This window comes from Geotrypetes seraphini, chromosome 1 (genome assembly GCF_902459505.1).
Source record: "Geotrypetes seraphini chromosome 1, aGeoSer1.1, whole genome shotgun sequence".
In the NCBI taxonomy this organism is placed as follows: Eukaryota; Metazoa; Chordata; class Amphibia; order Gymnophiona; family Dermophiidae; genus Geotrypetes; species Geotrypetes seraphini.
The window spans coordinates 272,302,438-272,318,761 of record NC_047084.1 but is presented as its reverse complement, the minus strand read 5'-3'; the positions used below and the strand labels follow the sequence as shown (position 1 = coordinate 272,318,761).

At 50.3% G+C, this 16,324-nt stretch overlaps 1 protein-coding gene across 1 annotated transcript in view; it reads right to left on the bottom strand.

Moving 5' to 3' along the window:
- Positions 1 to 15,858, bottom strand: part of RNF212 (ring finger protein 212) — a 229,374-nt gene extending 213,516 nt beyond the window's left edge. The window contains exon 1 of the mRNA XM_033951566.1: positions 15,569 to 15,858. Coding sequence (XP_033807457.1) covers positions 15,569 to 15,680 — 112 coding nt within the window. The 5' untranslated portion in view covers positions 15,681 to 15,858. The remainder of the gene's footprint in view (positions 1 to 15,568) is intronic.
- Positions 15,859 to 16,324: the final 466 nt, after the last annotated feature.

The following is a 16,324-nucleotide window of genomic DNA, read 5'->3' as shown; positions in this document are numbered from 1 at the left end:
AGAGCATAACCAGTCGTTCTGATCTAGGAGGGGATAAAGGGATGCCAGGGATATCATGCAAAATTTTTCTTTGACTAAAAATTTGTTGAGAGCCCTGAGATCCAGAATGGGCCGCAGATCGCCCGTCTTCTTCGTAACAAGGAAATAACGGGAGTAAAACCCTCTGTTCTGCTGTTCCAAAGGAACTGATTCGATGGCATGGAGACAAAGCAGAGCTTGAGCTTCCTGAAGAAGGACGGTCTGGGATGGACTGTAAGGATACTCTCTCTGAGTGAAATGAAACATAGAAACATAGAAGATGACGGCAGAAAAGGGCTACAGCCCATCAAGTCTGCCTACTCTGCTTACCCACCCCCTGTCTATGCCCTAATGACCCAATTTCCTTATCTTGACCCTCGTAGGGATCCCACATGGGTATCCCATTTATTCTTAAAGTCTGGCACGCTGTCTGCCTCGTTCACCTGCACTGGAAGCTTGTTCCAATGATCAACCAATCTCTCTGTGAAGAAATACTTTCTGGTGTCGCCATGAAATTTTCCACCCCTGAGTTTGAGCGGGTGCCCTCTTGTGGCCGAGGGTCCCTTGAGAAAGAAAATATCATCTTCCACTTCGACACGTCCCGTGAGGTACTTAAATGTTTCGATCATGTCTCCCCTCTCCCTACGTTCCTCAAGAATGTAGAGCTGCAATTTGTTCAGTCTCTCTTCGTACGAGAGACCCTTGAGCCCCGAGATCATCCTGGTGGCCATCCGTTGAACCGATTCAATTCTGCGCACATCTTTACTGTAATGTGGCCTCCAGAATTGCACACAGTACTCCAGATGAGGTCTCACCATGGCCCTGTACAATGAAGAGAGTATCCTTCCCTGATGATTGACATCACCCAGAGATCGGATGTGATTGTCTCCCATCGGTGGTAAAAATGATGGAGACGACCTCCAATAGGGGGAAGATAGTTCAGAGACAGAACGGTGGAGGTTATACTCTGTTTTAAATAGTCAAAAAGGCTGCGTAGCTTTAGGTGCAGCAGAAGGTTGAGGTTTCTGTTGCTTCTGATTCTGCTGTTTCTTAAGAGGAGGGCGAGTGTAAGGAGCCGCTCTTGGAGCAAAACGCCTCTGATAAATAGGAGGAGGGCGTGCAGGCATGGCAGGAGCTGGCTTTGGCTTAAGTCTGACAATAGAAGCAAAGGATTTTTCATGCTCAGACAATTTCTTGATGGCTGCCTCAATAGATTCATCGAAGAGGTCATTGCCTGCACAAGGAATATTAGCCAAGCGGTCCTGAAGATTAGGATCCATGTCAATGGTACGAAGCCAAGCAAGGCGGCGCTTTGCTACAGAACAAGCAGCCACCCTGGCAGACAACTCAAAGGCATCGTAAGAAGACTGAAGTAGATGTAATCTGAATTGTGATAAAGAAGCTATAACTTCTTGAAATTCAAAGTGCTTTTGAGTATCTAAATAACCAATAAATTTAGGCAAAAGAACAATGAGGATCTCAAAATAAATTATAAAATGAAAATTGTAATTAAGGACTTTAGAGGACATCATGGCATTTTGATAGATGTGACGTCTGAATTTGTCCATAGTTTTCCCTTCTCTTCCAGGAGGAACGGTAGCATAAACCTTGGAAGGATGGGACCTCTTCAAGGATGACTCCACAAGTAGGGATTGGTGAGATAATTGTGAATTCTCAAATCCTTTGCAATGGAGAGTTTTATATCTGGAGCCCAATTTGCCTGGCAAAAAAAAACAAAAGGAATTGACCCCAAAATATCCACAAAGAAGAAAATCCAGAGAAAAACAAATAAAACTCTGTGGAGTGACAATGTTCCTAAATGGACTTTATTTGAAAGTGTCAAAGTTCCAAAGGTACACTGAAATCATCCACATAAAATAATTTCATCCACATAAAAATAAATCATCCACATAAAAGTCTTAAAGGACCTAGTCCGCTAGGGATACAGGACCCAACACGGTCCACGTTTCGACAAAAAGTCTTCTTCAGGGGTCCCTGGGGGGTCCTATAAAGGTGAATACGTGGGAAACAATTGTGTGGTGAGCCGGAAGTGAGATACTGCTTGCATTTGCAATAGAAAGGCAAAAGAAAGAATTTGCCTAGAACAACTGGAATTGCATAAGGAGTCTCCAGGCATCTGGCAAAAGTCTGAGACAAAAGCTTGTGAAGAGGAAGCTTAAGTGACTCTGCCGGAGGTTGAGGAAGATGCATGACTTCGATATACTCCTTAGAGTATTTGGAACCAGCATCCAATTGAAAGTCCAAGTCTATAGCCATCTGACGAAAAAAACAGGAGAAAGAGAGCTGATCCGCCAATGCTTGCCTCGAGAAGGACTCAAAGTCATCGAGGCAGCCTGGGTCATAGATGAAGCTTCGGCTGGAAAAAAGGCATCAAAAGAATAGGGAGACTTGGAAGAAGCAATCGAAGCCGCTGAGTCCTCGAGGTTTGGAAGTGGAGACTTCGATCGAGGAGTCGGTGGTCTAGTAGAACTAGAAGGTCTAGATCGAGGCTTAGTTGAAAAAGGATGCTCTTTGGAAGAAGAGCTATGCCTGGAAGTATGTCTCGATGGAAGGCCTCGAACATTGGTGAGAACGGTGCTTGGAAGCAGTCGATGGCACCAAGGAATGGATGGGGCTGGAAGCTGTGGATCGAAGCTCCAGAGGCTTGATGAAGGAACCTCGATGCACCCCCAAAGACTCTGCTCCTTGTATGGAGTGAGAGGATTCCTGTCGAGGCACTTGCAAAGAATCTGCTCCTTGCTTTACATGCATAGATGCCAGACCAGACACTCGCAAAGACTCTGCTCCCTGCATAGTGTGTGTAGTCTCAGTCTGAGGCTTAGGAAGAGGGTCGACCTCGCGGGAGTCTGCAGAATGCCCAGGCTGGATTAGAGTAACAAGCTTCGGTCCCATATTAGTGAGGAACTGAATGAATTGCTGCTCTAACATGGTCTGGAAAGAAGCCGGCAAGGATGGATCCACGTCTGAAACCGGACCACCTGCTTTGGCTGGAGGTTCCACAAAGGCAGTGGAAAAGTGCTTCGACTTGGAAGTCTTAGGCACCTTAAGTACCCCCGCTGGAACTTTCTGCTGAGCTATCTGACCTGAGGATACAGGGGAAGATACAGCAGACGTCGTCGAGGAAAGAGCCGCTGCAAACGAAGAAGGGCTGATAAGACTCGAAGTCAAAGCAGTGGAGGCAGGAGGAACCTCGGTCGAAGGTTTCGGAGTCAAGGAAGTGGTCAAATCCATCCCGAAGAGCTTCTCCACTGAAAGCAGACGATGTTTAAGGGCTCGAGGTTGAAGAATAGCACAGCGCTCACACGACTTTGGGTGATGGTCTGGCCCAAGGCACTTAAGGCACTTACTGTGTAGGTCCGTAAGAGAAATCGCACACTGACACTGGCTACACTTCTTGAAGCCTGTTGTTGGCCGGGACATAGGAGGAAAAACAGCTGCTGCAAGGTCAAATCCCCTGGGCTGCGGCCGAGCGGCCTGCCCCGGCAGCCGAATGGAAGAAATTTTTTTTTTTTTAAAAACGAGAAATAAACTAAATACAGTGATTCGTGAAGAAAATAACACAAACTGCAGTGAGAGAAGGCACGAAGGAAGTAAGTTGAACGCAGAGAGTCAAAGAGGGACTTTTCGGCTCTGCGGAAAACTGAGAAGACACTCCCTGTGCTGGGCGGGAAGGCACTCGCGCACGCGCAGTGCGGCTGACTCAAAACTTCTAGTTTCTACAAGCAAGTCTGCTTGCGAGGCTTCTGCATCAGAGTTCCGTCAGTGACGTCACCCATATGTGAGAATAGGCTGCCTGCTTGTCCTGGGATAATAATTGTTAAGCAGTTCAACCTTCTCCGTATCGGTTTCTGCATATTTGTCCCCTCACCTTGAGCCTCACTAAGTCATTTTGACACTTCTTCCTATCTCTTACATATCTAAAAAACATTTTGTCCCCTAATTTTACCCTATCGGCTATCTTTTCTTCCATTTGTATCTTTGCTTTTCTGACAACTTTTCCCGCTTCTTGTAGTTTTTCCACATATTTTTTTTTGTCTTCCTCTTTCTGCAATGTCTTGTAATTTATGAAAGCTAACCTTTTTTCTCACATTTTCAGCTACTGCATTTGAGAACCAAATCGTTCTTCTTTTCCTTTTATGTATTAACCTAACAAAGATTTGTTGCCTTTAGAATAGCTTCTTTCAGATTCACCCACTGCTTTTCTACTTCTTTCAGCTGCTCCCTTCTAACTCTTCCTTGAGGTAGTCCCCCATCTTGACAGTTAGTTCTTTTTGTGAGAAATGAAAAAAACTCATATTTTCTAATGGTGTTAATTGTTGCAGAATAACACAAAGGGGATGAACACTTAAAGAATAAAACATTTAATCAGGTGTGGTTAAACAACTACATAGAAACTATAAACAGTGTTTTCCCTAGTGTGTTTTAGCCAGGCGCTTCGCCCGGCTAATTTAGGTGAGCGCCCTGCTGCCTTCCTCCAATGACGTGCTTCCCCTCAGGAGTAAGTAACTTATTTTTCCCACAACGCAGACTTTCGGGACGAGGAAACCGCATGCATTTTTGTTTGTTTTTAACCCCTATCTGCAGCCCGGCTGAAGATGGGATGCCATGGGTATGGGTAATTTGCTTAACAGAGCTCACGTCACCTTCCCTATACTCAATACTCATTACGGCGTGCGCCTCGCCATCCAATTTATGACTAGACCAGACATGTCAAACTCTGGCCTGCGGCTCATCAAAACCTGGCCTGCCAGATGACCACAAAACCCCTCCAAGCTGGCCCGCTGGCAGACAAGCACAAGTGCCGAGCAGCCTAACTACAGCCCACTGTCCCGACGTTGCCAGTGGCGACAAGGTGAGCAAAAGACCGCGACCTCCGCCTCCCAATGCAGGAGAGGTGCCGGTGTGCTAGGCTGGAACCGCCACCCTCCAAAGTCTTGGCCGCTTTAGAAGGTGAGCCAAGAAGCGTGGGAATGTACGCAAGGCACCCGAAGGCACAAGTGCTTCACAATGGTGGGCTGAGAAATGATCCACAAAAGCAGAGTGACCGGGCACATGATCTGCTAGGAAGGATGACTGGGGCCCTGCTGCCGGACCTCTGCAAGGCCGAGGGCTGCACAAGAGGCCAGAGCACTCCTCCCATCCCTCATTACCAAAAGTAGGGCCCTACTGTTTCTCCCGAACAAAAGATCAGCTCCACATGTAATCCTCCCTTTCCTTTGTTCAAAAGATTTCCAGACATACAAACTTCCCACAAACTGTGTCAGTCATGCACGTTGGCTCATCCCAGCAAAGACACGTTTTTCCATCCATTTTGTCTACATCACAGAGCCGGCACGGGGCTGGAGAGGCTACCACCCGACACTTCTACCAAGACTAAGGGGTCCTTTTATTAAGGTGCACATTGAGTGCGTGCTAAATCGGTTAGTGTACCTCAATAAAAGGAACCCTAAGTATCTCAATAAAAAATTTGCCCATGTCCCAGATTTCGGCCCCCTATGTGATTGATTTTGACACCCCTGGACTAGATAGACTAAACAGAAAGGAATCCCCCTAGCACACTCAAACCTGCAGATATTCCATCACCAACCGTCCGCCTCTTCCCCTACCTCATCAGTCACGCAAAGACAGAAAGGAAGCTCTATGTCCTGCCAACCCCCCCAATACAAAAAAAAAAAACAATCTAAAAACAATCTGCTTTCTCGGCTTTCTGCTACTTCCTTGCCTGCCCAAAGACCTCCAGGTACCTAACAAAGCCTCCGAGAGAAGGGTGTGCCATTGTCGATAAGCGAATGACTAACGCGGTTTTGACGTGCCACCCTGAGAAACAGTAAGGAAACTTAAAAGCCACGCTCTCTTCTTGAGAAAGATGTACAAACTGTATGGCCTGAAGAATCTCTACATACACCTGTAAATAAAATGTTGAAAAGCATGGTTTTAGCAATTTCTTCAAAACAAAAATGGAAATTCTAAGAAACAGTTCCCTTTGGCGCTGCAGATGCTATTCTAAACTAGTAGAATTGTTTGGCCTTTTAGAGTAGAGAATGAAGCATCTGGTGCGCTTGATGAGAAGAGACCTCAAGATGTTTCCTGCAATCACCTTTTCTTGCCCTCCCATTTCCCTCTTCCCCGCACCTCTGCCGTGATAGAACCCAGCAACTGCCTTCTCCCTTCTTCGCCACAGCACCAGCAGCTGCTGCAGGCGCCCTTCAATGTTGATGGAGGGTGAGGGTTCTCTCCAGGAGTAATTAACATTTTCAAAAAAAAGTTCCATGCCGGCATTTTCTCTTATGTTACATCCCCTTCCCTCAGGGCATCTCTCCCACACTCCCTTTGCAACACAACCAAGGGCCCTGCTTCAGGGTCTGTATGGCTGACTTGCCTATGCGCTGCCTGATTCGCCAAAGGCCTGAATGTTTCCCTCTGGTCTCACCTTTAAAAGGGAATTACAGCAGCCTGCAGAGGATCGCCGGTGCTGTAGCAAACCTAGCAGGCTGCTGGTGGCCTCCACAACACATTCCCTCTGCCGTGGACATGCCCCCTGGTGTCAGAGGAGGGGCAGGACCGCAGCAGAGGGAACGTGTTGCGGAGGCTGCCCACAGCCCGCTAGGTTCGCTACAGCACCGGTGATCCTCTGCAGGCTGCCGTAATTACTTTTAAAGGTTGGTCCTCAACAAGCAGCTGTCACAATGTGGAAGATGACCTCTCTCACTGGGGGCAGGAAGCAGCGGAGGTAAGACCCCGCCCGTTGTGAGGGCCCCAGCAGGATGGGGATTGCCATAGAGACGCTGGATCTGGACACCATGGGGGGTGGGGGGAGAGACAGAAAAGGACCTTGAGGCGGGGCGGGAAAGCAGACTTGAACCAAAGAAAAGGCAGATGCTGGAATAGAGGAAGAAGAGAGAGGAAACACCTTGAACTGAGGAGAGAGAGATGCCAGGCCCTGGGGAGGGGAAGACAAAGAGATTGAGAGAGTCAGAAAGACCTGGAACAAAGGTGAGAGGACTCAAAATGTTAGCAGAAGGAAGACAGAGATAAACCTGAAACAAAGGGGAGGTGGCAGAAGAGAGGGGGGCAGATGTTGGACTTGGGGGTGTATAGAGGGAAGAGGAAGAGACTGCAGAGAGGTGGAAAGATTCTGGACCAGGAGGAAGGAAAGAGAGAGGCAGAGAAAAACTTGGAAGAAAGGAGAACAAATGCTGGACATGGGGAGGGGGGTTGTAAGTAGAAGACAGAAAGCGAGAAAGAGCCTGGATCAAAGGGGAAAGACAGGAGGCAGATGCTGGACTATGGGAGGCGCAGACAGAAGATACAAAGGGGGGGGAGAGACTCTGAGGAAGAAAAGGGGGGTTGTAAGCAGAAGAAAGAGAGACCTGGACCAAATGGGAAAGACGGGAAGTAGATGCTGGACTATAGGAGGTGCAGACAAAAGAGACAGAGGGGGAGAGACCCTGAGGAAGAACACAGAGATGCAAGATCATAACAGAGGAGGGAGAGGGATACATGTTGCCAATAGGGGTGGAGGAGAGAAGAAGAAAAGTTGGACTCATGGAGGGTCAGAGAAAGATGTTGGTTGGGGAAGGGAATGCAGTCCAGAAGAGAGGAAGCATGCAGGAGGCAGAAAGAAAAAAAATGTTGGATGCACAGTTAGAAGGAAGTCCAACCAGAAACCAATTAAATCACCAAACAAAGGTAGGAAAAATGATTTTATTTTCAATTTAGTGATCAAAATATGTCAGTTTTGAGAATTTATAATCTGCTGTCTATATTTTACACTATATTTGTCTATTTTTCTTTAGGTGACATTGCATATTTTAAAGTCATCTGCCTTGACCTCTTTGAAAAATAAAACAAATATAAATGATAATTAACATTTTCCCTGCATACAGTGTGCTTTGTGTTTTTTTTTTTTATTTTGTGGTTACCATTATGAATAAGATATTGTGTGTACATGAAAAATGAATGGCAGAAATTGCATTACAATTAGTACTATTATAATGGGGGTGGAGTCAGGGACAAAGCTTGGGCTGGAGTACTTGGTTGGTATTTTTTAGACTTAGGGGGTACTTGGCTTGAAAACGTTGAGAAACACTGGTCTAGGTGACTATGAAGTTCACTCTATAAGGGCCCCTTTTACAAAACCACAGTAGTAATTCTCCCATGGCAAATGCACCAAAGCCTATTCAATTCCTAAGGGCTTCAGTGCATTTGCTGTGGCAGAATTGCTATCGCAGCTTTGTATAAGGAGCCTTAAGGCAGGAACTACAGTATCTGTGCTATGTCTTATACAAAAACCAGATTGCCGGGATGCAAAGCATTAACTGATTCAACATGAGTTTGAAGTTGGTTGAATACCACTCTCTCAAGTACAGTAGTTTTGAAAGAAAAGCACAATTACTTACCGTAACAGGTGTTATCCAGGGACAGCAGGCAGATATTCTCACATGTGGGTGACGTCATCCACGGAGCCCCGATGCGGACAGCTTTTCAAGCAAACTTGATTGAAGATTTCAAGTTTGCTAGTGCTGCACCACGCATGTGTGTGCCTTCCTGATCCACTAGAGGGCGCATCCCCTCCTCATGGTCTTCAGTTTAGATAGCTAGCAAAGAAGCCAACCTTGGGGAGGCGGGCGGGTTGTGAGAATATCTGCCTGCTGTCCCTGGATAACACCTGTTACGGTAAGTAACTGTGCTTTATCCCAGGACAAGCAGGCAGCATATTCTCACATGTGGGTGACCTCCAAGCTAACCAAAAAGGGACGGAGGGAAGTTGGCAATTCAAGAAAACAGATTACGCAAAACCGACTGGCCAAACCGGCCGTCGCTCCTGGACAGAGTATCCAGGCAGTAGTGGGAGGTGAAAGAATGAACCGAAGACCAAGTGGCAGCCTTGCAAATCTCCTCGATAGGCGTTGACCTGAGGAAAGCTACAGAAGCCGCCATCGCTCGGACTCTATGTCCTGGGACTCGACCATGCAGCGCGAGACCAGCCTGAGCATAGCAAACCAGCAGCCAACCAGTTGGACGAGGTGCGCTGGGAAACAGGGCGTCCCACCCGAGTAGGGTCGAAGGACAAAAACAATTGAGGAACCGTCCGATGAGACTGAGTGTGTTGAAGATAAAAAGCCAACGCCCTCTTACAGTCAATCGTATGAAGCGCCACCACGCCAGGATGAGAGTGGGGCTTTGGAAAAAAGACCGGAAGAACAATGGAACGATTGAGATGAAAGTCCGAAACCTTCTTGGGCAAGAACTTGTAATGAGTACGCAGGACCACTGCGTCCTGATAAAATACAGCAGAAGACGGGTCCGCAACCAGAGGTTGCAGCTCACGGACTCTACGAACAGACGTGAGACCAACCAGGAATACCACCCGCCAGGTGAAACAGATCAAAAGAGCGTTATCAATGGGTTCAAACGGAGGTTTCACCAATTGAGCCAGGACCACCCTAAGATCCTAAACCACCGGAGGGGGCTTGAGCGGAGGATGAACATTGAAGAGACCCTTCAGAAAGCGGGAAACCGTCGGATGGACGGAGAGCAGCTTCCCAACCAGCGGCCAAGGAAAGGCAGCAATCGCACAGAGGTGGACTCGGATAGATGTCGATTTGAGACCAGACCGAGACACGTGGAACAGAAAATCCAGCACTGAAGGGAAGGAGGCAGAGAGTGGATCCATGCAGTGCTCAGCACACCACGCAGCAAATCAGGAGCATTTCTGGGAAAAGCATTGCCGAGTGGAGCCCATACGAGAAGCCTCGAGAATATCCCCATCGACTGAGAGAAACAGAAGAAGGGAGGCACGTTGCGAGGAACCAAGCTGATAAATGTAGAGACTGCAGATTGGGAGGCAACAGAAACCTCAACACTGAGACAGCAGAGAAGGGAACATAGGTAGAATCAGAGGCTCCCTGACATGCTGAAGGAGCAGGGAGAACCACAGCTGTCAGGGCCACAGAGAAGCCAGCAAGAACATGGTGGCGCAGCCCGACAGGAGATGCATCAAAGATCTGAGAATCAGAGTAAAGGGAGGGAACGCATAGAGGAACCTGCCCATCCAATCGAGAAGGAAAGCATCCACCTCGATGCGGACCCGGGAGAACATCCTCGAGCAATATCGAGGCAACCAGTGAGTGAGGGGCGAAGCGAACAGAACTACCTGTGGGGTTCCCCACCGAACCACCACATGCCGCAGAGTCTGAGAATGGAGCGACCATTCATGCGGCCGAGAAGGGCGACTCAACGTGTCCACCAGACAATGCTGCTCGCCCCGGAAATACACCGCCCAAAGAAATAAGTAGTGGTGTAACGCCCCCTGCCAATGACGAAGGGCTCCCCTGCAAAGTAACAGGGAACCTGTACACCCTGGCTTGGTCACAGAATACATCGCCACCGGGATGTCGGGACGCACCAGGACCCCGCAATCTTGCAACCAATAACGAAAATCCACCCCGGCATTATAAATGGCCCAGAGCTCCAGCAGATTGATGCGGCTGCGAAGGCCCGCACCCGACCAAAGACCCTGAGTCCGAAGGCCGTCGAGGTGCACCCCTAAGCCTATGCCGAGGAGTCCATCAGCAGAACCTTCTGATGCGGGGATACGAAGAGGTGGCACACCAACGAAACAAGCGTGTCAAGGAGGGAGGCACCACAATGTGCTTGGAAGCGGGATCCCGATCCTACCACCACTGAGATGCTCGGGTCCAGCGGGGAACACGAAGATGAAACCAGGCGAACATCGGGACATGAACCGTGGAGACCCATGATCCCAAAAGGATCAACATCAGCTCGGCCGAGGCCGAAGACTGCGGAGACACCAGCTGACTCAAGCGCAGACAGGCGGCCTGCCGAGGCAGAAAAGACCGGAGGCGGACCGAGGACAGAGGGGCCACCTTCCGGCATAAACAAACAAGGGCCACCCCCTGAGGCCGACACAAGAAGGAGCGCAGACAAACTGGGTCCAGGTCCGCCCCGACGGACTCCCGAGACTGGGGCGGGCAGAGTCTGAACCACTCCCGGACTAGAACTAGTGCAGGTCACAAAGGGCCTGGACCAGACGCAGATGGGAGGATGGGAATGCCGAACCGACAGAAGCGAGGCTATACTCCCGGTGCGTAGACACGGAGACACCCCTCCCGAAGGGAGGGGAGGAATCCCAGAAGGAGAGCAGCCCGGAGGCTATGCGAGAATAGTCAAAAAGACGGCCAGGAGTCGCCGAAGCCGGCGACTGGACCATAACCCGGCGCTGCTACAGCTATTGCGGCTGCTGCGAAGGAGGCCGAGAACACAAGAAAGGTATCCGGAGGGCCCCTTCGGAGAAGGAGTCCAAACCACCAAGGCAGACGGGATTCAGCTGAAGGCGTCCCGATAGGCGAAGGACCGGTCGCGTTCTGAGAGGCGGTTAGTGGCCACCGCAAGAGAGGCCTCAAGAAGCGCAGAACTCACGCAAGTAAAAGTGGCGAGACGATCCTGGAGGTTCGGATCCTCAGCCACACTCTGCGCCAAGCGAGATAACGCATGGCAGGAGCAATAGAGCCGGAGCAGGGAGAGAGTCTCCTCCAGGCAACCAAACTCCATACTACAAGATTCCGTCACGGCTGCCCGGAATGAACCGAAGAGAAAGCGGGGAACCCTTTCGAACAGGAGCCAGAGACGTCGAGGCACAGAGCCCCAGACGACGTTGAGACACTAAGCCCCCATCGATAACGGGGCGCAAACCCGCAGTCGACGCCGAGGCCCAAAGCCTCAGCCGCTGCCGAGATATAAAGCCCCCAGCGACGTTGCGGCACCAAGCCACAGTCGACATCGAGACACAAGGCCACCGCCAACCAAAGGGCAAAGCCCCAAGCGACGTCAAGTCACAAAGCTCCAGTCGACGGCGAGACACGAAGCCTCGGCAACGACGAGGCACAGATCTCCAGCCGACAATGAGGCCCCCAGCCTCAGTCGACGTCGAGGCACAAGCCTCAGGCGCCGTCGAAGCACAAGCGTCAAGTGACGCGGAGCACACAGCCGCAGCAGACGTCGAAGGTACAAAGCATCCGTCGACGTCGAGACACCCAGCCTCAGTCAACATCGAGACACCAAGCCCCAGTCGACATCGAGGCAGAAAGTCGAAGCACAAAGCCGTAGACGACGTCAAGGCACCAAGCCGCCTCCTACGTCGAGGCACAGGGCCTCAGGCGGCGGTGAGGCACCAAGCCACAGTCGACGTCGAGGCACCAAGCCGCAGTCGAGGCCCAAAGCCACAGTCGACGTCGAGGCCCAAAGCCCCAGTCGACGTCGAGGCCCAAAGCCCCAGTCGACGTCGAGGCCCAAAGCCCCAGTCGACGTCGAGGCACAAAGCCTCAAATGACGTCGAGGCACAAAGCCGGAGTCGACGTCGAGGCACAAAACCCTAGTCGAGGTCGAGGCACATAGCCTCAGTCGAGGTACGAAGCCCCAGTCGACATCGAGGCACGAAGCCCCAGTCGACGGCGAGGCACCAAGCCCCAGTCGACGGCGAGGCACCAAGCCCCAGTCGACGGCGAGGCACCAAGCCCCAGTCGACGGCGAGGCACCAAGCCCCAGTCGACGGCGAGGCACCAAGCCCCAGTCGACGGCGAGGCACCAAGCCCCAGTCGACGGCGAGGCACCAAGCCCCAGTCGACGGCGAGGCACCAAGCCCCAGTCGACGGCGAGGCACCAAGCCCCAGTCGACGGCGAGGCACCAAGCCCCAGTCGACGGCGAGGCACCAAGCCGCAGTCGACGTCGAGGCACCAAGCCGCAGTTGACGTCGAGGCCCAAAGCCACAGTCGACGTCGAGGCCCAAAGCCACAGTCGACTTCGAGGCACAAAGCCTCAAATGACGTCGAGGCACAAAGCCGGAGTCGAGGTCGAGGCACAAAGCCTCAGTCGAGGTACGAAGCCCCAGTCAACATCGAGGCACGAAGTCCCAGTCGACATCGAGGCACCAAGCCTCAGTCGACGAGGCACGAAGCCTCAGTCGACGAGGCACGAAGCCTCAGTCGACGTCGAGGCACGAAGCCTCAGTCGACGTCGAGGCACGAAGCCTCAGTCGACGTCGAGGCACGAAGCCTCAGTCGACGTCGAGGCACGAAGCCTCAGTCGACGTCGAGGCACGAAGCCTCAGTCGACGTCGAGGCACGAAGCCTCAGTCGACGTCGAGGCACGAAGCCTCAGTCGACGTCGAGGCACGAAGCCTCAGTCGACGTCGAGGCACGAAGCCTCAGTCGACGTCGAGGCACGAAGCCCCAGTCGACGGCGAGGCACGAAGCCCCAGTCGACGGCGAGGCACGAAGCCCCAGTCGACGGCGAGGCACGAAGCCCCAGTCGACGGCGAGGCACGAAGCCCCAGTCGACGGCGAGGCACGAAGCCCCAGTCGACGGCGAGGCACGAAGCCCCAGTCGACGGCGAGGCACGAAGCCCCAGTCGACGGCGAGGCACGAAGCCCCAGTCGACGTCGAGGCACGAAGCCCCAGTCGACGGCGAGGCACGAAGCCCCAGTCGACGGCGAGGCACGAAGCCCCAGTCGACGTCGAGGCACATCGAGGTTCAGAAGTCGGCACCGTACCAATGAAACTGGTAATAAAGGTGCAGCAGTGCGCTCCATAAAGGGCAACTTCGAGATGAGTATCCCCATGAAAGGAGGCACGCTTCGAAGGTCTCGTAGAGGCGGGCACGATTGCACTCGATGCTTGGAATGCCTGAGACTCAGCCGGTGGCATTACCGAGGTAACGCAGCTAGAAGAACAGAAAGAAAGAAAGAAGACTTACCGGGGATCGAAGCTACTCAGTCCGATTCCAACGAAGGAAAAATGGTCCTGGCCATCCTGCTCACATGAGGTAAGCCCAGAGAGAGGCCAGGGAAGAAGAAAATACAGCTGCAGCCAAATGAGGCCTAGCCGCATGGCTGAGGCCCAAGAAGGGCCTGCCGGTGGAACCAGCAGAAACACAATAAAAAGTCCTTTTTTTTTTTTTTTGAAACAAAGAAATACATTATCAATCAACAAACGCACAGCGACTCCCTAACAAAATAAAGAAGCCGCGGTGCTAGAAAGGCACTTATAAGAACGCAGAGAAGAGAGACAGGGCTTTCTGGCTCCGCGGAAAACTAAGAACTGAAGACCATGAGGAGGGGATGCGCCCTCTAGTGGATCAGGAAGGCACACACATGCGTGGTGCAGCACTAGCAAACTTGAAATCTTCAATCAAGTTTGCTTGAAAAGCTGTCCGCATCGGGGCTCCGTGGATGACGTCACCCACATGTGAGAATATGCTGCCTGCTTGTCCTGGGATAATAATAATTAACTAATAAAAATAATGCACATTTAAATTTTCCCCACCACCAAATTTCCCCGTCCTGCCCGGCTACTTTTTCATGCCACCCGGCCGGAAAAAATTTCTGAGGAGAACACTGTATAAAGATATTACTAATACATATAATTCTAATAAGGCAGGGGGTCATTAAAGAAGGAACATTATAAAGAATATATTAATAAAATGGTAATGAAAAACTAAATGAAATACCTATACTGGTAAAATTCCAGAAAGAGTTTGTCTAACACTGTGCACATACAAGTAACAAGCATTTGCCGACTCAAAAGGTGGGAGGGGGCATTCCTGAGACATTGAATACAATGCCTACAGTCGAGTGAAAATTGTATCAAGAGGGATCAGCAAAATTAACCATAAGAACTATTGTTTAAAAAGATGGTCTAAGCATGTCACCTGAGAGGCGGGTATGTGAAAGACGAGAACAGTGCCCAAATATGGGCAGCTGAAAATATGGTCAGGGTCTGAAGAATAAGGGGTGGAGAGACAGGAAGTAGATGTGAAGGATTTGGGAGTTTGTGAACTGTATTGTACTGCTCTACCCAATGTGCAGACAGGCAGGAGGGGCAAACTAAAGATTGTACAGACTATATATTCAATGAATGTACTATACCAGGTGTCCATCTTGCCAATTTCTGTGTAGGGCACTCTTTTTGGGCCCAAAAAGTAAATAAGTTATGTTGCTTACTTTACTCAACGTCTCTGAGTCTCACTCATCTTGTGGGCAGTGCCTTTTCTCACATTTTGAAGTGTAGAACCTTCAATCTTGAGTAAGTCCTCTCATCCTGCATTCTGTGATCACTAGACACTAAATAATCACCCACTATAACTTCAGAAACACTTCTCCCGTTTATAAGCAAGGCATGTCCTTGCGATTAGGCTGAGAAACACGTGTTTAATTTATTAAATTGTATTATGACTCCAAGGCAAGGGACAGGGCTTGTGGGAGACAGAGCAGGAGGGAGGTGGGGGTGTAGGTGGGACGCGAAAACAAAAATTGGTCCAGGGCACAACAATCTCTTGAGACAGGCCTGGCTGCGTGGCTTGAGGATCCCCACCAGCTACCTCATAAACGGCCGAACCAGAACGAAGCTGCTAAGGCTGGATTACTTCCGCTAGACTTGGGAAATCTCCCCAGCTCCTTGAGGCCACTACCCTCGAAGACGGAGATCGAAGACAACGAGTCTTGGCCTTACCTTTCCGGAGACACCTGTCGCACAACACATGCCCGCAGTTAGTCAGAGCAAATCTAGCCATCTCCTGCCTGGGCTGCTGAAAGCACAGGTTACAGAACACAGACGCAGCCATGATCTTCGCCCTACTACGACGGCCGCCACTGGCGACCCCATGCGCGGAATCAGCCAGCTCTCCGCACTCCAAGTTCAAGAACTCAGCTAGAGTTTGGCCTGCGCTAGGGCAGAGTGAAATCTGCGCATGCGCCGAGCTGCGTCGTGCTACACGACTAGCACGAACTGCCTGAGCCTGTGGCGCCTGTTTCCCGCCAAAAGGTAGTGCGCATGCGCTGAAATGGTTTGTTACTTTGCGACGACGTAGCACTCGCTTTTGGCTAGGTATTACTTATCTCGTCATTACCCCAGCAGCAGGGGGAGGAGGCTGCTTCACGGTCATGATGTAACCATTATTATTTCAGTTTGTACGCTAAGAAGCGTTACTTTCAGTTTTTTTCTTCTGGATCTTGATCCTCGTTCAGTGCGGATGACCTTATTGATTGTGTGTTTTTGAATAAGGAAGCTATCCTGGTTCTCTCTCATACAATTAGAATAAATGTGATAAAATTATATTTCTATGATTTTGTTTTACTTCTTTATGTAATAAAAGAGGCAGCATATATTATTATGATTGCCTTGGTAGTCCACGTAAATGTACGAAGATAAAATAAATAAATAAAACAAAACCCTAAAACAAAATTTATTATGATACCTAGTGGTTAG